The sequence below is a fragment of the Macaca mulatta genome, chromosome 4 (assembly GCF_049350105.2).
Source record: "Macaca mulatta isolate MMU2019108-1 chromosome 4, T2T-MMU8v2.0, whole genome shotgun sequence".
NCBI lineage: Eukaryota > Metazoa > Chordata > Mammalia > Primates > Cercopithecidae > Macaca > Macaca mulatta.
The window spans coordinates 8,564,597-8,586,997 of NC_133409.1; the positions used below are offsets into that span (position 1 = coordinate 8,564,597).

Sequence of the window (22,401 nt, forward strand, 5' to 3'; positions counted from 1 at the left end):
TTGGGTCACACATTTTGCTGTGGTTTGGGTGGAGTCTGTCCCCAGGAAAACTCCTGTTGAAATTTGATCCCCACTGTGGAAGTATTGGGAGGTGGGGGCTGATAGTTGGGTTACTGCGGTGGATCCCTCGTGGAAAGATTAATGCCCGCCCCCCGGATGGGGTGTTTTCCCTCTTGCAGGGATGCATGAGTTCCTATAAGACTGGGTTGAGTCTGGCCTCCTCGCTTTCTCTCTTGCCTTGTGATCTCTGTGCACCTGGTCCACACTCCCCTTTGGCTTTACACCATGAGTTAAAGCGGCATGAGGCTCTCACCAGATGCAGCTGCCCGATCTTGAACTTTCCAGCCACCAGAAATGTGGGCCAAATAAACCTTTTTTCATATAAATTACCCAGCCTCAGGTGTTCTGCTATAGCAACACTAAATGGAATAAAACACTTCTCTGAAGAATCCAAGGTATTCACACGGCCATCTCGGTATTTATTAGCTTAGCGGGATGTACATTATTGGTGGTGTCCACATTAGTGATGTTTTCCTTGTACAGTACAAAATCTCTCTGCCGAATAGACTGATAGAGAATTCAGTGAAAAGGACATAACGTCAAGCTTACACTACATTTTTTTCTTTCATGTCTCTCCATACCAGGTTGCTTTAATTCCAAGAGTAATGGGAGGTTTCTAATGCATTTTAGAATCAACACCAATACTTACTGATGACAGACCACTTCTGGATGTGGTATCCAACTTTCCCAGTTTGTTTCATTTTAAACTAACTTTACTGCTAGTAGCCCAAAAACTGATGCCTGAATACTAGTTCTGGATGAGGCATATGTATGTTTGATTTGCTCATCTAGCTTTCTTCCCTGAGAGTCACATTTAACTCTTAGTTTCAGGTGTTTTCACCCGCATTGCATTCCGCCCATGAACTTTAAAGTTTTACATTTTCCCACCACCTAGGTAGGAATCTAGAAATCTAGAGTCAGTTTAAATTCTGGACAACTTTTTAATGCTGGTTTCCCTCAGTGAGCAATGAACAAAAACAAAGCAATGAACAAAAACATAATTCGTTAACATATATCATTTAATTAAAATGTATTCAAACCAACTTTCAACTTGTACTACCAGTATGTCTTAATTTTATAAACCAACTTAAAACAATAAATGTAATAAGGGAAGCACTAAAATTCAGGTTTCAAGCATAGCCAAGGCACTTTCATCACTCCCAACCTTGACAGTCCTAAGTTAAAGGAGTGATCATAAAATCTTTAATCAACTCAAATAGTTCTGCAAGAATTGTGGATTCACTTGCAAATATTTTCTTCTCCTTTTGCTCTTAATCATCTTTTTCTTGTCATAACTTTATTAATATTAATATCCAGTTAAGTAACCAATGAATATAGTATAGCATACTTTAAGAAACAAAGACTAGAGATTTTCATCCCAATTTTAGGAGATATTCTTTAAAATTGAAACTGTTGTATAGCATGTAAAAATAAGCACTTTCAGATATACACTTCACAAAATAGCATTAAACTGGAATAATCTAATTTTAATAAACATTTTTTGGGGAAGATGTGATGTCAAACTTACCATGACTATTATTTTAGATATATGTATAGTACAACTATTAGATGGTCAATTAGTTTAACTGCTAAGAAGACCACAAATTATTGTATAAAAGAGGTAATCATTAAAAATTACATTGGGAAGGAAATCCAAATGTCTAGTGCTTCCACTCACTTAATAGAAGTCCTTCTTTAAACAGTAAGAAATACAATATGCATGAATAAGTGACTAAAATATTCATCTGATTTTTTCAGGAGGAAAAACATCAAAACCGATTTTACGTCATCCCTTTTGAAAAGTTGGTTTGAAAGTCAGATCACCATCCTGGACCAGGAGACAAGCAGAGAGATCCACAGGAGTCAGGGAGAGGAGGAAGGATTAAAGCAAGACAAGAGTAAGAAAACCAACAGCCCAAGTGTGACACCAGAGACAGGAAGGAGTGGTGGGGTGGTGACTAACCAGGGAATGCTTGGCTCAAGGGGACAGTTGAATTACTCAGTTTCGGCTGGGGCCTACTACATGAGAATACATGTTTGGGCTTTCTAGACACTTTGATCTTTCAGGAAGAGCAGATTTTGCGAAGAAACTTTTTTTAAAAAAATTCTAATATGGGCAATCACTTTTTAAGTCTAGTGTTGCCACCTTTAAATTATGGCAAGTAGTTTAAAAAGGCAAAACACTGTATAAGCCAAACCAAACACACCTTTCGGCTGCTAGTCTGTAGGACGGTGCTATGGATCCTGCACCTGTGGGCTACTTTAACAAAGCATTCTGTTGAGGAAAACTAAGGTTCCAGTGAGCAAGAGGAAAGGAGCCCGAGTTACTTGGAGATGATATAAATAAGACAGACTGGAAAACTTAAGGCACAAAGAGTCATAACGTTTAGATGTTAAAGAATCGTAAAGGTTTCACACTACTGGAAATGATTTTTTAAAATAAACCAATTCTTTGTTCAACAAGTTAATGACACTAGTCCTTTTCACGAAGCTGATGAAATCAAGATTTTGGTCAGCATTTCTTTCTTCTTTCTTACATTTAAAAACTACATAAAAATTGTACCATTAAAGACAAAAAAAAAAATAACTATTTTGGATGCACAGTCCAACTGTGGAACACTGTAGCAGTCTGTTTACTAATCTCCCTTAATGACTAAAATCAGAGTGAATGTTATGCTCATTTTCTAATGTCATTGTAACTCCAGAATGTCAGATTCTTCTATTAGTATTGCAAGCCTCAATAAAACTGAAAGTGTGCGTTCTTTATTCTGATATTGATACATGCATTTTCTGGGGGTGAAGAATAAGCAGCTCTTTTCAGCTGAGTTGGCTTGAGAGGATAAAGCACATGCACTGTTTCCAGTTGGTTTATTGCATTTCATGTACAGTCATATGCAGTTCTCCATTCACATGTGATCTGCGAACACCTATTTCGACTTCTATAGAGATATATATATACACAATTTCCACAGTAAAATTTTAAATGTTTCATACATACCACTATAAACCATAAAATATATATTTGGTAATAAAAACTTAATAGCACTTTAAGTTATAAATTAACTTTTACCCTGGAAGCTGAGATCTTCCCACAATGTGATGTCTTTTGCCAAGGGGCAACAAAATTGTAATGTGGAATCAATATTGCGGCTGCTCTTTGCTGCACCTATCACCTCCTTCTACTATGAATTCATTCATCTGCCTTCTCTCCCACCCCCTGGCAATTAGTGCAGCAGAAACACAGAAAGGAGAGGACTGTGCCGAGGTTAACCAGTTTGATTCCGCATTGAAGGCACGAGTGCATATAATGTTGGTAAATCTCTTCGTTATCAAAGGCATCTCAATTTAGATCATTTAAAAGAAACTACAGATAAAATTAGATGTGTAGCACATATTTCTAAAATATTGTCCATATTTTTTCCATTTTAAATAAAGGTATTAAGGGATTCGTGACAATGTAAAACACTACTCTAGGCACTTAGGAAATTTGCGAATTCGAAAAGTTGGAGAATAATTTTTGCTAAATAAATTACCATTTGGCAGTAAGTCCTATTCTACCAAAAATAATTTGTTTGAAATGCTGTTAACAGCTACTTCTTATCAAGGAATAAAGACAGGCATCCCACCCTGGTCAAACATGCAAAACCACTCCCACTCCACCCCAAAACTAAAGAAACCTTAGGCTGTCACATGTGAAAGTGCTATGACATATATATATATATATACATGTATATATATTTATTAGTCTTGGTTTGGTAGTGAGCAATTTCATTTAAACCTATGATTCGTTTTTGGCACACTAACAAATTCAGAACCTTATCTAGTGTTGAGAAAACCGTAACCAGACACCAATTGTGTGTACGTATACACGTCCTGGTTTTATGGGCAGGGTGTCTTAACAACCTCTTACACGTGGAGCCACCGCACTGGGGCGTACGGGAGTAACTACTCTCACGTTAAGTCTTCCCTGACATTTTGCCGAAAGGAAAAAAATGTTTAAGTACATTAATTTCACCAACTTCTTGACTGAAAGCTCAGCTTTCAATTGTTTTGTCAAATAGTTTCAATCAATCAACTGACTCTAGAATTTTACTGTTCTAGGAATTTGGTAGTTTTATGTTTAATAATATTGTAACCTGTATAAAAATGAAATTTGTAATGTTATTTTTGCCTTTTAAAACTTTACATTTCCTACATAAAAGGGAGCAATGACTTAATTATACATAAAGTACCCTTAACTGAAAATGAGATGAGGCTGCATTCATAGGCTTTAGAGAATAGTAAATTGCATAGAAATTCATCAATTTAAGTGACATGGTACCATGACAACTTGTACATTAGCAGCTTGACAGACAGCTTCGAATTTTCACAGACTACTACATGAACTGTTAGGGCAACGGAAACTTTTACAAATAGTAGCATGTTAAAGACCTGTCTACCTAACAACAGTACACTGCCCCACCGCTCCCATCAGAGAAATGACCCAGTTTGTTTACACGATCCAAGTGACCATCTCAATGGTGATTCGCTGTTATCACTCGAATCAGCTATCACTACTCTGTGTATTATGTATATGTACGTGTGTATATATATTTATGAATGAGAATACCTTGACAGTCTGATTGGTTAAGGGCGTATTGGTACACTTTTTTCTTCTATTACATGTCACTCATTTCGGCCCCAAATTCTACAACTCTAAATAAATAAAACATCATTTACAAAGATACATTGCTATGTACAAATGCAAAAATTCATCCTGAGGATTTTGTTATCTAGGAGAACTGTTTCACAGAAAGAAGGAAGTATCAATCTGTGAAATAAAAATGCACCTTGAGTTAAACTAAGTAATTCATAATTACAGGTTAATTTACCCAAGTTCCAGCCAAGAAAAGCATGAAGATATTTAGGAAATCTTAAATTGATTTGCATGCAAGAAATTGATCATATACAACTTTTCAAATCCCAGTGTTCTTCCCCCTTAAACTTCTTGTTTAACGTTTTAGTCTGACTGTATTTGTAAAGTAGGTGACAGGGAAAAAAATACCTGAGGAAAACTCAGTAATGTGCTGAGGGTTCTTTTCCTCATTGGAAAGCAGTGGGGCTTCAGGCCACCATGAGAAACAGTCAGTGGGCCTTTGGCTTTACCCAAGTTAAGCTCCCCTAACAGGAGCAGTTAGCTAAACAAGTTCAATGCTTTCCAAAGGAAAAAGGTCAAGTTAAAATAAAAATCTAAATAAAGGTAAAATATCAACAGTTTCTCTGCTTTACAGTGTGACCATAAAATTACTTATTTACAGAAATTAAAAGAAATGGTTCAACAAAGAATCAAACTGGTTTCTCCAGGTATATACCATTACAATATATCTTTTTACTCTTGATGCTGTGAGCAGACAGTGATTATTTTGGAGAAGGAAAAATAAGGTGTGGAATTAGTAATGCAGATGCTGAAAGGCAAGTGGCAAGAGGAGAAGAATGCCTCCAACAAAGGCCTCTTTGTTCCCATCTCTACTGCACCTACCCGCACCCCCCACAAGGTACAAGACCAGAATAACCAAAGCCATTTTAACAGTAGTGTGCAAAACTGTCAGCTGACAAACAACATAAAAACAAGTCACGCCATGTTATCTGTGGTCACGTTCTTCAGGGTTAGTCCAGTAACTCAAGACTTTACATTCTTTTGTCTTTATTTGTTTATTTTAATTAAACATATAAAGGTTAATAAACAGACATAGTCCAGAGTTAGTAGGTTGGTATTATAACATTTATTAAAATAATGCTATGGGTTAATAGAAACAGCAAAGAACCAAAGAATTAAAATGCAAGCTATGTAAAATCCCAACTAAAACCCAAAAGTGTCTAATGTATTCATTCATTAGCTAACTAAAAGCCCAAAAAAGACAAGACACCCAATATAATAAAGTACTGCAAAACAATTGGCAATTTTCAGTTATCAAAATTGTGGATTTTGCATTTTGTATCCTTTTCTCAATCAAGAAAAAAATTCTTTTTGAATGTTATATAACATACATATAAAACAAGATAGAAAAATACATTATAAACTTGTAACAATGGCTGTAAATACATTATCTTACATGTTTCTCATAGGCAATAGGTTGGTTATGGTACATACACAGCATGAAACTAAGATAATAAAGAATAGACAAAAATACATGTCAGCTGTACGATAACATACAAGCGACACTCCCATCTACCCACACTAAAAAATTACATAATACTGTCAGAAAAAAAGTCTTAAAAACTACATATTTTAATAAGAAATAAATTCAATAAAGAATGATAATACTGAGAACCAAGGCATTCAGAGATTTCAAAAGTCATGCTTTTTTCAGTTGATCCAAAATTTTGTCAACCAAGTTTTCAAAAGTTTGTTCAGAGCCAACATTACCCATAAATGTCACACATTTATTATTTCATACATTTACTTTCTTCCCCATAAAAGACCTTTGATAAACATCTAAAATGTCCAGGTATAACACAGTTGAGATGAAACTGGATCAAATACTGGTATTTTTTTAACAACTATCACCTCAAGTGTTTGAGTGTCGCAAATTTATTAAAGCAACCAAACAATATAAAAATCAAAATGGCACAGCATATATTGTAAATAAATCAAAACTGTATGTGTAACAGAAAGACAAAGCAGTGGCATATTAAACCAAAGCTAGCTGGATACAAAACAATGAATGTCTATTGCATAGTAAATAAACTGACAACGGTTTCCAAGTGAGACAAGATGGCAGGGGAGGTCACCAAGAAGGTCATGACTCAGCTTCCTGCTGACCTCTGACTGTGATGCTGGGAAGGTGTGGAAGAGGGGACGAGTTGATAAGCTGGGGGGCGGGGGGAGTCCACTGTCACTTGAGATTTGCCACGTCTGGTACTGAGCAGTTAATGATTATTCACTCAAGTGTTTAGATGTAGGCTTTGCACACAAATTGCTTCAACTACATAACTAACTGTTTCAACTTCTAGAGAAATTAGAAGCTTAAGGTGAAATGTGGTTGAGTATTTATATGCACTATGATGCTAGTTTTTCACATTCTTTTAAAGTTAAGGGGTGGGGGAGGCAAAGGTTACTGAAACAGTAAAAGGATACACTACACCAGTTATCTGGTATGATATAAAGACATGTGATTAAATTTGGGTGATTTAAAACATTGTTTTCCAGAATGAAAATCACAAAGATTCACTTTTCTGAAAACATTTGCTAGGTATCCTATCATCTCCAATTAATTAAAAACAAAATAAAAATCAAAACCAAATGAATGCATCCCCCTTCTCCAAATAAAACAAAGTTCTAATTTGTCTGTAAACTGAAGTTCAGATGACACATAATTTTTATCTCAGAATCGTTTGGGTTAACACTGAAGATTGGAATAACCAAAAATATTAAATTATTTTTTTAAAGAATGATGTTTTAAAACTTACTAGTCAGGCATTAGAAAAGTTATCAAATCTTTTCACAGTATCAGATTTGGCAAATTTGCATCAAGGTAACGTGGCAAAAATCATATAATTCAAACCATCAACTCATTTGTCTCCCTCATATCTTCTTTCACATACTGGGCGACTGAGTAACATGCATTAACTTGTATTCTGAGGGAGGAGCTGATCTTTATGAGACACTTGACTAAATGACCATGAAGGAAAATAAGGCACTTTCTTTTCTTTAGACTTATTCCAATACTTAAAAAATAAAAAAGAAAGACAAAAAGGCTCTTTTGGTCTTTTGTTTCTTGACAACCACCAGAAAAAATCATTTAATGAAATAAAGGGTTTCTTTGTTCTTTTTCTTTTTTTTTTATAACACTTGAAAGTATAAAATGCTACATTTCCAAAAATATATATATTTTTTTCTGCACCAGCACCCTTGTATAGTAAAAGTATCTACTTTTTGTTCATTTGTTTCAATGCACTACACTTTATCTACAATTTCATTACATGTATACAGCAAATAGGCAAGCATGGCTTTTACATCCTTAATGATTTTTTTCTATACAGGGAGGTTTAAAAAAAAATACTTGAACAGTTTGCCCAGTAATGTGACACATAATGCATGTACCTTGTTCTCATATTTTTTTAGAAGGTGTAAAATAAAGATTCGGTAATTTTAACTTAGATATTTATCTTTTAAAAATAGTGTTGCAGTTTTGTTATTTGCATTACTTTTCAAAACTCCTTACGTTTTTCTCTCATGGCACACTTTCTTCTAATACTTCAAATTTTGGCAGGCAATATAAAAAAGGCTGCAACTTCTGCCCTTTGAGGGCACTGTAGTGACTAAACAGCATATCAAATTTTGAATACTTTTCGAAATCACTTCACCAATGATATCCCTGACCGAAGGTTCATGCATGATGCATCATCACACAGTACATTCAGAGAGAGCTTTGACTTTGCTATGAGAAGAAAAAGATTCCTAGAAGTCTCTCACAGTAACTGCCTCTGTCATTGAGTAGTTAAGGGCCATCTGTCTCCCCTTCTTAAGAGAGGCCTTCTTACCGTTCGCTTAGGGTGGGATATTAAAAGATGATCAGTGCTGTGGGATGAATTGGGCCTTATTGCTTTACTACTATTCAGTGCAGGTTCTAGAACCACTTTCACCCAAACAGGAAAAAAAAAAAAAAAAAGCTGAGTTGGAGGACAACAATTTCTTTGTCTTTTGTTTGGTTAGATGGTAAGACGAACGGACAAGTGCCTCAGCTCGCTGCACTGACGACAGGCAAGCAAAGGCGATTACCAGTTAACTGATCAGCAGGCAGGCATGGTCAGGTCATCATTGGGTGAAGAGTTCAGAGGTCAGAAGGTCATAGGTTAGTTGCCGGTGGCGGCTGGGTGGTTAGAAACAAAAAAAAACAAAACAAAAAAAAGAAAAGAAAAGATAGAGAAGAGATTAGTTTCAGCTAGTGACGGCTTAATGACAACATGAAAAACTAATCACAACTAATAAAAAAAAAAGCATGTTTAATTCTGACAAACTGATTGACACCATCTACAGAATACAATTAAAATCATGACAATTTCATATCATGATTTGAACAAATGAAGAAGAGCCCACTCCCACAAAAAAAACAAAAACAAAAACAAAAACAAAAAACTGGTTAACAAGAAAAAATAGAAATAAAATACAACTAACAACTAATAGTTAGTAGCAGTCAATGAAGGAAATTGAAAAACAACAATGAATAGGTTCGGTATACAGAATTTTTAAACAGTCAGTGCAGTTATCAGTATCTGACTGCTATTAAGCATTAGTATTCTCTCAGATGCAAGCATTAAAGCAACTATTAATGATGGATGTGATTATTAATAACTGATGATTAACAGAAATGAATCTAAAGAAATTCAAAATTCTATGAACAATTTGGTTCAACATAAACTCTGGGCCAAACAAGGTTTCTTTTGTTCAATAAATGTTTATTGCTTTTTCAATTATTCTATTTACAAACAACATGGAATTTCTTGGCCTCATGATACAAAGCAATACTAAACTGTAGTCTAGCAGTGTAGGCAACATCATGGGAACCAGAAAATGGCCAGGCCTTTTGCACTAGCCAACACTTTCCAGTTGAAAATACTATTTTACACATATAGAACACTTATAAAATGCACTTGCATGTAAACACTGTAAAATCCTGCCATTTAAAATTCTACACTCAAAAAGCTCTAAGTACATCAAAAAATAGAAGAAATTTCTAATTGATACCAATAAGGCATTTTAAAACTACAAACAGCTTTCTTTATTCAATTTCAAAGCTAATACTCTGCAAATACAATAAAATCTGACATTTCATATACATTCCTGCTTTATATTTTTATATTTTAAAAGAAGCCACCTGTAAATACTATTTTCTTTTGCAAAATAACAAAAAGGACAAAAAATTTTTAAAAATTACAGTAAAACATAAAGTAGTTCTCAAGTGGAAAAGTTATCATTCCCAATGTCCTTGAGTTGTTCCTTCCTTAATCAACCTTTGTCACATTCTGCTTCACCAAACTTGGTCCACTTAACAGTAGTATAATTTTTAAGACTCATTCAACAGCTTAATTATTTCTACTATATTCTGAGGTTTGATAGAATTTTCTGTACTGTTGCCATTGTGACTAAGGCAGAGGAGATGTGAATGAAAAGATATTCAGTGCAAAGTTAGATTCTGTGCCACTTCATAAATCAAAGCCCAGAAGGTGTAATGTTCAGAGTTTAAATGATCTAAATAATGGACTGATTTACCTTCATATGACAAAAATGCTTTCTATAGTCTATCATTTAGAACAGTTTATAAATACTACAAAAATATTGTATCTTCAATGTGACCAAATCTTCCCTGAATTTCTTAAAAGTGGAATTTTATTTAAAATAAAAATTGCTGCCCCAAAATCATAGAAGAAAATAAATATTTAACATGATGTAGTCATACTACTTCACAGGTATTCCAAAATATAAAATCTTAAAGCATTTTTGATGTTATTCATAATTTTGATTAAAACTGTTTAAAGTTTCTTATACAAATTATATAAGTGATGGTTTTTGTATTACTCAAAAAAACTTCTGACTTCTTTTTTGAGTGTGGAATATATAAACGAAGTGAGTGACCATATATATATACCAGGACACCTAGACTACATCCTCTGCCAAGTCTTGGCCTCCTACACAGGTGTGTCACCATACAAGACCATACAGTTCGTTACAACTAAAAGATCAGTTGGTCTCTAATAGGCTTCAAATTCAGTTTTGAAATATATATAGAGAGGTGAGTTTACTTTTAGTAAAGAACTAGATATTGGTCAACCATGTAGGACTCTAAACGTTCATATAGAATTACATGGTTATATGTCCAAGGGCTGAGTTTCTTTGCATTAAATGAATGCTTATACTAATAAACTTCTCTGCAAAATAGTTTTTAAAAATAATTTTAACCTCAAAAATAGAGAAAACAGTAGTATCATAAAATAATTTAAGTGAAGGACTTCAGACATCTCCCTTAGACCCAATGAGTGCATACAGTGATAAGTATACGAGTATTCTGTTACTAAAAAAGAAATGAGCATTTCGGTTTGCTGACACTGCATTTTAAATAAAAACAGTGACAGAACTAATCAAAACACATAACAACAAAAGATCCATGCATGGAATGTGTCGTAATTTTCCAAATACAATAAAATCTTCCTCAAATATGTCCAACTATCTCAAGGCACTGGAGTATTAAGTAGGCCAATAATTATCGTGTTAAAGCAAAATGGTGAGAAATCTCCTAAAAGGGGGCATACAGGGAAAGATTAGCTGGGAGGAAAAAACTACTTTAAAATACTCTTTAGAACAATTGTAGACATAAGCAATATGAATAAAACCTCAAATTATTCATGGAATTGTCCCGTTTCTTTAAAACTAAAGTGACTTTCCAAAAAATTTCCCCATCCCTATGAGACGTGTTCGTGCAGAACACTTACAAGGAATATCATCTTCATAGATGACCACGGAGCTGGGGTCTATTCTGTTCACTGAATAATCACTGTAAGTGATGTATACATTAGTTTGAAAGTCTTGGACATTCTTTATGTATTGTGCTAAACAAATATTAACAGTATCTTTGGGAAAGGCATGTTATTTCTGATGTGGACAACAGCTGTGTCTAGTATTTATCATCAGTACTCAAGGTAATCACATGAAGCAGGTAGGTCCTTCATAAATTCACAGAAGATGTACAATTGAAGTGCAAATCCAGCACTTTCTCCTCCACTAATATTTGAGACTTTGATCAGTTTAATTTGTAGGAAACAAATGTGCCATAATAGAAACTTGTAAAAAATCCTTTTTTACTACCATGCTTGAGATTCCTATCTTGTGATGGAAAAACTTAGAAAACGATTCAATGTCAATAAACCGAAAATACCATTCCTCAATAAGCAAAAATAATTTATAAAAGGGTCCAAGGGCATATACAGGACACAAATTATAAAAGTTGTAAAGGAGAAAAATGAAGACTTATTTTCCAGTCACAGGTTAGTCAAAAATGATATTCACACAGCTGGATCTCATATCACCACAGAAATTCAAGAGACAGTTTACCTTCAGATAATATATTTTAGCAGCAAATGACAAAAATCAAAGGATCCATTTTGGCAAGAGAATGTAAGAATAAAAGGGAATTGACGCTCTAATTTATATTAAAAAAAATCCAACTACATGAAAGTTATCTTCACAGTCCTCACTTTGTTGATTTTAGCTAAGTACTTGACATGTGCACCCTCACGTTTATACAGTGGCTCAAATATTTTATTATAAAGAAAAATGGAAACTAAATCTTCAGTTTTCTCCAAAAGTACACAGGAGGCATATATTCTTTTACTTCTCTCATTAAAGCACCACCCGTTCAATTCATTTTGCAATACCAACCCCAAATTTCAGAATTTTTAAAAGGTAAATTTTAGCAAAAGTTATTAATGAAAATAACTGAGGCAACATCAAAATTTAATAGCTCCCCAAATTGACTAATTTATGTTTTAGTAGGAATAAATCATAGTACATAATAATAGAAGATTTAATAAGTTAAAAATATGAAGGGAGAAAAAACCAAACCAAAACAAAAAACCCAACCCTTATATCTGTCAGTGATCACAAACAAATTTAGAAAAGGAAAAAAAACTGTGTGCAGGTAAGCAATTACATTTTTCCATCAGGTGTGGTGTTGCAAATTTTATGGACACCCAACGCATTTCTTATAGACAAGAACTGCAGAACTAAACTAACCTCGGTCTGCGGTCACAATCCTTTGGTAAGGATGGACACGCATATCGTGCCTTCGAACTTTAGTAGCCACCGCACCTAGTTAAATTGCAATTACCAAGACAAAGTTAGAAAACATTCACAAGGGGGGAAAAAAACATTAACAGCAGGTTTATCAAAATGGATTTCAAATGTTCATTTACTACAAAAGTTTAAGAAACACGTTAAGGCACAGTAGTTTTAAAATTAACCACAATATGTCATGTATATATGCATCTATTAATATTGCATTCATTTCAAACATCTTGGGCCTTAACCTATTTTATCCATTCATTTACAATCCCCAAGTTACAGTATTTCATGAACTCTATTAGATCCAAACATATTTAAGCTTTACTAGTCACATATTCACTGAAGTGCCTTTCTCGCAGCAGGACTACTTAAATAATGCCATGTTTAATACTGACAATTATTTGCTAACCTTAAGACCACTTCAAGAGTTTATCACTTAAAAAGGTTTAAAAGCAATTCTTAAAGCCTACAGATTGTGGTTTTAAACTCTGAGTCAATAAGTATGAACTGCAATGAATTAGGTGATTAGTAAAGCAAACAGTATAGTACACTTAGCAGTCAGTATACTACTATACACTCCTTTATAAATTACCATTACTGTGTAATATTACAGACTAAACCAAATTAATAACATAATTTTACTTTATATCTATGTGCAAAAAGTGCAAGTAAGTCACTGACTGCTAGGCTAAGCTTTTTTCCCCCGGAGGCTGCTGAGACTAAGCATTTGTTAAATTCAGATCTGATGAGGGTTCAGTTAAGACCGTTCTTGAATTCTTAGCCTTTCGTTGGGAAAGCCATACCTAAAGATAAAAGGAAGGGAATTAAAAATTAGTCATCAATGAAGATTTGATGCTAATACCAATCTCCTCACTACTACCAACACACATGTCTGCATCTGTTTTGAAGGGCACTGCTTATTTTAAAATAATTTAATGTGAGATGTGACATAAATAGCATGCATGTTATCTGTGTGCAAATTTATTATAACTTAGAAATTTAAAATAATTTTCTGAGTTCTCCAAGTGGTCAATATCATGTTTTACTGCTTAGGTGGCAAAGCAAGAAATAAAATTAACCATAGTAAGATTTTTTCATTTGGCACTTATTATTATTCACCTTATGAATGCCAATTAGAAATCTGCATATTTTGGTCTTTATTTTACCAGTCTAACAATTAAGTTTTTATAAGTAAAAATTTTTCAACAAACAAAAGACATGAAGCTTTACAATGAGAAACAAGTTTTACTGCAGTGCCTCTTGCTATTTCTAAGCAGTAAACTGGTCCATCACCCCTTATTCATTTTAGATAAGGTAATCATATACAAGTACAATTCCATGTGGCAAAATCAGGGAGATCTTGCACTGAAAGTGCTGGAACAGCAGCTGGTAGCTAAGAGCCCCAGCCCTGCAGGAAGTCAAGAGTCATAACTCCTCGGGAACAGATGCTGTGGGTGCAGCAGAGAGGAGTTCTGGGAAAAGGAGCATGCATGGGACCACAGGACAGAGTATTAATAGAAAAGAAAACTTAAACAACAAGGTTACAGGTTACATGTTATTTTAAAAATGCTTCAAGAAATGTGCAACAGAGACAAGCCTCTCATAAACAGTTCTGTGGTATAATTCTGACCTGCAATTACTTTATACAATGATTTAGAGATAAACAGAAAACATGTACAATGAAATGTATTTGTTCATGAAACAAAGGGCACCTGAGTGCATGCACACACACAGATAACATACAGAGCATCATGGCTTTCTTTACTTGAACAATGAATTTTCGAGTTTAAATCTTAGTGTCCTCCAGTTCAGTAAAGATTTTCATATCCTTATAAATCAATATTAATGCTGGAAAAAAAAAAACCTTAAGAGATCAAAGTCCTAAAAGTCAACAGCATGCATGCAGCACCAAGGTCGTATACAATTCAGGAAAAAAAGTATTCAAATTTTGTCTGGTAAAACAAAGGGGTTGCACAGAAACAGTTTGTTCCACATTGACTGGTCGTGTTATAACAGCTGCTGTATTCTAGTCCTTCATCCAGCAAGTCAATGGGCTGAAATATCAGGCATGACTGGCATTTCAATCCACTCTATAAAAAAAAGGCATCAGTAATGTCTTTTTCGAGCACACCACTTTTTGTTCATGTAAAACCAAGCGTTTAGATTATGATTTTAATTTTTGCCTTAAGTGAGATTCTGAATTCAGTGATTTGGTATTTAACTATTCCATACTGTACTACTGAAATTAAGAGTATCTCTCATGTTTAATACGACTAGGACTCCAAAAGCCAAGAACTGAAAAATCTTAAGAATACAACTACAGTCATGCCTGCATAACAACATTTTGGTCAACAACGGACCACATATACTACGGTGGTCCCATAAGATTATAATGGCTATACCACACAGCCTAGGTGTGTAGTAAACAGTATCATGTATGTCTGTGTAAGTACACTTTATGATGTACACCAAATGATGAAATTGCCGGACAAGGCAATTCTTAGAAGGTATTCCTGTTGTTAAGCGATGCATGACTGTATTTATCTGGTCTCTTTCATATTTTAAGTGATCACAAATATTATAAAACACATACAATAATATGAATTTCATAAAGATCTCAAACTACTTTCACATAGAAGTTTAAAGTTTTTCCAACAATTACACAAATCTGTGAGATAAAATGAATCTAAGTTTGAGAAGTGGAGCTGATGGAAGTGACGGGCCAGTGGGGTGGGACCTAAAACTCAGAATGGCCTCAGTCATGTAAAATGTAAAAGTATTTGTTAAAACGCACACAACAGATTTACCCAACCAAACTGAACCTGAGTTACCAAAGTGGATCTGAATAAACTTAAGGTGCAATTATTTCAAAGGGGAACCCTTATGAGAGGCTGCAATAAAATTTAGGGTTCAGGCTTTCCTAATGGAAACTTGTCTTGCCTCTCTAAAACTGATAAAACCATTTCAAAATCTGGGGGAGCAAAAATATTTATAAAGAGAATGTTGTTAACCCCATGGGGAGAAGAACTTACCTAATACACCACTAGGTTCAATAGGATACTCAAGGATTGATGTAGCTGGTGCCAATGTGTAGGGGTACTCATAGGGTGTATAGATTAAACCAGCTTCGGGCCCTGGAGGAACTATTGCAGCAGTTGGGTGAGGAGTTCCGTTTGGCATGACAGCGGTCTGTATTTGTCTGATCAAAGGCATTATGGTAGGGCCAGCTGGCGTTGGAGTACGCAGGGCAGCTGGTGGGAGAACCGGCGCAGGCCCAGTAATGATCCTTGGAGCAGCCTGGGCTGTTGCTGCAAGAGAAAAGGCAAGGGCTGCTACAGTAAGCAAAGAAATTTAGAAAGAAGTATAGAGACAGCAGTATAAAATACGGGAAAATGAGAGGGGAGTAGGAAAAAGAAAGGAAAAAGCAGGAAAGAAGAAAAATAAAAGGAAATCATTAGTACATGCGCTGATCACACAAAAATGCCAAAGCACACCAATCAAATGCAAACAGCTTTCCCTTTCCCAATGTGATTAAGAATGTGCAAAAAGTAAAAAGCCATTGTAAAAAAATGAATGCCACCATTAAATAGGTTATATTTAGTTCATACATTTGATATACCTGTTTTTAAGATTTCATAAGACTAAAGTACATGCAGAAGCACAATGAAACACTTGCATTAACAGATGTTAAAAAATAATTTGTAACTGGAGTCCACAGAAACTCAGTTTGGTATATTTCTAAAGTACAGCTTTAGTTTCAAAGTAAAGTAAGAATAATTTTTATTGCATTTAGCCAAGTAACCACTAGGTATATATGTACATTTCCTGCATCTTTAGGAACTATCATCACAGAAAATCTTAAAAAGCCCTATTTCTAAATTCCTATAATGATATATTCACATTTTCATGAGTAAATTAATGTTAACAATTTGTAAAGTAACTACTTTTAAACCCAGTAGGTTGCCTACATTTTGTAAAGCTGCCTAGAACTTTAAAATTCTATGTGTTTTAAATAATCACTAATTTAAATATGGTATGTTCATATAAATGATATGTATGAATCTTAAATTGTTTCAAAACAAAAATTTCACATTATTTCATTTTAAACATAAAAAAGCTATCCTCTTATGGCTTATAAAAACATGCAGATACATATACAAACAAAATTAGGACGGAAAAAGAGTTACCACCCACTGATCTCTGTGAACTCACATATGAAATCAACAGGGAAAAATACTGGAGGGAAAACATGCAAGCAGAGTGAAAGGACAGAACTCAACAGAGGGTCATTTTATTCAGATACACTTCAAATTCACTTTGTCAAAGTAAGCTTTCAATATGCTGTCTTTTGCATACATTTAACAAGATAAGCTGGAAGCCTTACATCTGTATTTAACCAAACAGAAAATTTCTTAAACGCTTGAATTTAGAGATGGAGATTTCGTTAAAATAATGTAAGTCTGTCAACCCAAAACTTCAACATGCTGACATAAAATAAAATCAGGAGTGTCCTCAATTCATGAAAGCATTAAAAATAGGACTCTCAAAGTGACAGAATTACTATATCAAGTGGCAGAATTACTTCAACTGTTCACTTTGTATAAACTGTTATTGTGTTGTGTTGCCAAAAGGAAAAGTCTGTAGACAAAAACAACAGAGACAGCAGTAACCCTGGCCTCAGGGTTCATTCTTACGTGATTTAATGTTGGCATCTCTGTAGGTGCCATTCAGAATCGCAAGCTCCATCAGCTGCATCTTCTTCAGGCTGTCTTCTCCTTCTGCCTATACACGGAAAACACACGAGATAAAAGCATTTGAGACTATCCACAAATATAATAGCTATATCCACACAAAAACCTTAAAGTATCATGTGACTACAGTCACTTGTTTCAATACGGGGAAAAAAAGATCAGGAACTAAAACGTGCTAACATAATGGAGCCTGTTTTCTCAGTGATGGCGTGTTGATATACAGGATATTCTATTTGTAAATTTTTATGTCAGCTACACCAATTTATTAAAGTTCTCCTAAAAAGCTCTGCTTTTAAATAGAAATGAATGAAAACCTGAGGTTAAGACTAAACATAGTATATTCTCTTTGGCATCTATCATTTTAAAATTATTTTAATTAATTTCTTTTTTTTTTTTTTTAGATATAGGGTCTAGCTGTTACCCAGGCTGGAGTGCTGTGGCATGATCCTAGCTCACAGCCACCTGGAATTCCCAGGTTCAAGCCATCCTTCCACCTCAGCCTCCCAAATAGCCGGGACTAGAGGCATGCACCACCATGCCTGGCTTTTTAAAATTTTTTGTAGAGACAAGGTCTCGTTTTGTAGCCCAGGCTGGTCTCAAACTCCTGGCTTAAAGTGATCCTCCTGCCTCAGCCTCCCAAAGTGCTAAGATTACAAGTGAGAGCCACTGCACCCAGCCAGCAACTATCATTTTGCTGAATATTCCAAAACTCAGATGTGTTCGTTAAACACACACACACACACACACATGCACGCACACAAAGAATTTTAAACATAAAAGACTGGATTGCAGAATTTAGGTAAGGAAATCTTATGCTTAATTCTTCAAAAAAGGAAAACTCAGTGAAATAAGAACTTCTAAAAAACTGTATATTCTGCTCTCTTACACCATCCCTGTCTGCTTTCAGTCTAATAAGCGAGTGCTATCAATGCCACAGCAATCTATTAGGGTCACCATATGATTTATTGTCCAAAGCAAGAAACATTTAAAAGCAAAAAGGGGCATTAGTAATAACCATGCTTCAAACGTAAATCAGGATAGTCTCTAATCATCAAAATGTTTGGCCACCCCATTCACCTTGAATTCGTCCCACTCTTTCCATTTACTGTTCCAGTCATTTTTGGCAAAGCATCCAAACTACCAAAACAAGTTGCTAATGGTGTCTGTTCTCCAATCAATCTATACACAAAGGCCAGATTAATTGCCCAAATTACAATTTTCATGTTTCTCAACATTCTGTCTCAAAACACTTTCATGGTTTCTTACTATCTAAAAATACAAAAAATTTTAGTTGCCTATAATCTGGTCCCAAGATATCTTCTCAAGTTAAGCCCATTAACCTACTACTTTACACACATATGTAAGTAACATCCTAAGTCAAACCAGATTGCTCTCCACCATTCATCTCTGTGCATATTCCCACTTCCTCCATCCCAAGTGCTCCCCTGTGTACTGCTCTGTCCCTCTCTCTTTCCAAATCCTGCCTATCCGCATCCCCACAAACTTGAACCTAAATGCTACCTTCCTTTTCCAGGGGCCATCCCTAGATTACAGTATATCCTCAATGTGGTCAATACGTTCTTCAAAACTAACTTTAAGTGAAACAATGGATAGTAGGTCCTGAAATAATGCCATTGCTTTCAACATGATTTCATTATAACATTGATGGGAAAAAAAGGCTGCAATATACTCATTTCGTTTAAAGTTGTATCTCCAAGAACCTATCGACAAAGGTAATTATTTCTACTTCAAATTACAGTCTGCTGAGTATCACCACTCGCATGAGAATAGGGCTTATTTCTTTGTTACCACTGCCTAACCCCATGTTCCTACAGCCACCCCCAAGTTATTTGCTAGAACTTATAAGTGACTGGTATGAGAAGTCTCTAACTTTATTTCCAAATCCCAAATGTCTAAGTCCGACACCAACTTTAACCACAGTCAAAGCAAGCAGTAGATGACGGTCCATCAATCAAAGTCTGTGTAGAGACAGAACTAAGTGCCCCCCACTTTTATGTATCATCTAATCCCAATAACTTTACATGACTTTGTGATATTTACAATGAAAGTAACCCAATGAAACAATTTTCTGATATAGTTTTGTTCCTCGCTGATTCATAAAAGGGTAAGGATGAACAGGACACAAGCTTCTCAGTGCTCCTTTCCATTATAGCTGTAATGATACACAAAATTCTGTTTTTGGCATTACAATGGTGAATGGTGTACTATAATATATAGTAAACAGAACTGTTCAGTGAGCTTTTAGTAAATCACAAGAATTAAAGAAAAAGATGAGTGAAACATAAAGACAATGTTTTGATGTGCTACTGTCAAATTTTTAAAAACCTGCTTTGCAGCAGATTACAGGGAGTAGATACTTGCATGCCTGTGGAATTTTACTCCTATCAACTTGCACAAAGATGAACAAAAAATAAGTATGATCTTTGAAAGACAGAAATAATTTGTTAAAAACTAAATCAGTAAGCTACTATTGGAAGAGAAGAATCAAATCCATTATAATAAAACTTTTTAAGCTTATTTGCTAAAAACTAGTCATCTGAAAGTTGAAACTTAGCAAAAGTTTCAAATTTAAATTTTTATATAAAAATGGAATACCAAAAGTATTATAAATTATATGATACATTAAAAAAAGACAAAGAAGAGCAGTAGGTTTACCTCCAGTCATCTACCATAGTGAGAAAGAAGTGGTACAAGTTTGAAAATGTCAGCAAATAAGAGGGCAAATTTACTTCCAACAAAAAGGAAATAAAGATCGAAGAGGACTTTCTTGCAGAAGGAACAGGTGCTTAAAAACATGTTGGCATTGAACTGCTCCTTTTGGATAGCAAAATAACTATTCACTATTTGGCAATGGAGTGTCAAACATGAGAGAAAGCCACAGAGAAAAAAGATAGAAGAAATGCGTGTGATCACCACTGTGTGTGCACACTTGTGTAATCTGCAGGGTACAGGATAATGAAAACAGAGGAGAGATCACCCCAAGAGAATAAAAATAAGAGTGGCATAGGAGGAGATCCTGGTGTAGACTGTCATATGGTATTGTTGGAGATGATGGTATGTTACACCAGATCACAGCCATATTATGGCAGGGTACACTAATGCCTCCCAGAAATGCACAGGATTTAGTTGGCAGAGCTGGAATTTGACCCTAGGTGGTCTCAGCCCAGGATAGGCTTCACCCTCATGTCCTGACCACTCCCCACCACTCTGTATTCACACTTTGTGTGTCTTAAGAGACAACAGGGTTCACTGGCTGGGTGCGGTGGCTCACACCTGTAATCCCAGCACTTTGTGAGGCTAAGGCAGGCAGATCATGAGGTTAGGAGTTCGAGACCAGCCTGGTCAACATGGTGAAACTCTGTCTCTACTAAAAATACAAAAATTAGCTGGGCGTGGTAGCAGGCGCCTGTAATCCCAGCTACTTGGGAGGTTGAGGCAGAAGAATCGCTTGAACCTGGAAGGCGGAGGCTGCAGTGAGCCAAGATCGTGCCACTGCACTCTAGCCTGGACAACAGGGCGAGACTCTGTCTCCAAAGGAAAAAAAAAAAAAAAAAAGAGAGACAACAGGGTTAATTATAGAATTACTTTCACATGGAAGTGGTTATTTCAACCTTACTGTCCTGGTTTTGACAATGAGATTTAGTAGTGTGTACCTGCCTAAACACTGTTGAAGGTGTATGTCACCTCTTTTTCAAATGTAAGTTCAGATGAGAAAACTAAGTTTCTTCTACAGTCTAGAGGCTCTAGAGCTTCTATGAGCCAGTCTTCAGACCAATTTGTCTGACCTTTTTCTCAAAAATTACAACTGATCAAACGGGACATCCTGATGTTGTACATGTCAACTCCAGATAGTTCACAAAGTACCTGCAGCATCTTGATCGGAAATGAGCAACCCTACAGAGACAGAACACTAACTTTTACATTTGTAACATGGGGCATTAAAATCGTATTTTGTAATACTGAACTCAAGTGATTATCTGGAATCTCACAGCTTCTGATTTCCTAAGTATTTGCCCTATATTCAAGAAACATTTAAGAAATGGAAGCTAAATTCACATGCAGTGGAGTCTCAAGATTTTAATTGCAATATCAAATCGGATATTTCTTCCTTTTTTTTAAAGTTTTTGTGGGCACATAGTAGGTGTATGTATTTATAAAGTACATGCGATATTTTGATACAGGCATACAATGCATATTAATCACATCAGGGTAAATGGAGTACCCATCAACTCAAGCATTTATCTTTTCTTTGTATTATAAACAATCCAATTACACTTATTCTTAAATGTATGATAAATCATTGTTGACTGTAGTCACCCTGTTTTGCTATCAAACACTAGATCTCACTCATTCTAACTACATTATTGTACCCATCAACCATTCCCACTGCGCCCTCCCAACCACTCTTCCCAGCCTCTGGAACCATCACTCCACACTCTATCTCCATGAGTTCAATTGTCTTATTTTACCTCCCACAAAAACAGTGAGAACATGTGCAGATTCTTTCTTTGCCTGACTTATTTCACTTAACATAATGACCTCCAATTTCATCCACGTTGCTGCAAATGACAGGGTCTTATTCTTTTTTATGGCTAAATAGCACTCCATTGAAGACACAGGACATTTCCACAAACCCAGAAAGTCTCCTTGTACTGCAAGCCCTAACCATCCATCTGATTTTACTTGCCTAGATTTTCACATAATGAAGGCATATATACTTTTTTGTGTTCAATTTCTTTCCCTCAGTATAAC

At 35.2% G+C, this 22,401-nt stretch overlaps 1 protein-coding gene across 9 annotated transcripts in view; it reads right to left on the reverse strand.

Annotated features, from left to right (window-relative positions):
- Nucleotides 1-2,911: 2,911 nt before the first annotated feature.
- Nucleotides 2,912-22,401, reverse strand: part of QKI (QKI, KH domain containing RNA binding) — a 165,359-nt gene continuing 145,869 nt past the window's right edge. The window contains exons 5-8 of one of the 9 annotated variants that reach the window (XM_028846996.2): nucleotides 17,572-17,659; nucleotides 15,910-16,185; nucleotides 12,830-12,904; nucleotides 2,912-8,912 (exon numbers count right to left, since the gene is read on the reverse strand). In XM_028846996.2, coding sequence (XP_028702829.1) covers nucleotides 8,896-8,912; nucleotides 12,830-12,904; nucleotides 15,910-16,185; nucleotides 17,572-17,659 — 456 coding nt within the window. In that variant the 3' untranslated portion in view covers nucleotides 2,912-8,895. Of the gene's footprint in view, nucleotides 8,913-12,829; nucleotides 14,968-15,909; nucleotides 16,210-17,571; nucleotides 17,660-22,401 lie in introns of those variants that run through there. The other 8 variants (XM_028846994.2, XM_028846995.2, XR_013416140.1 and 5 more) reach the window with 8 other exon arrangements.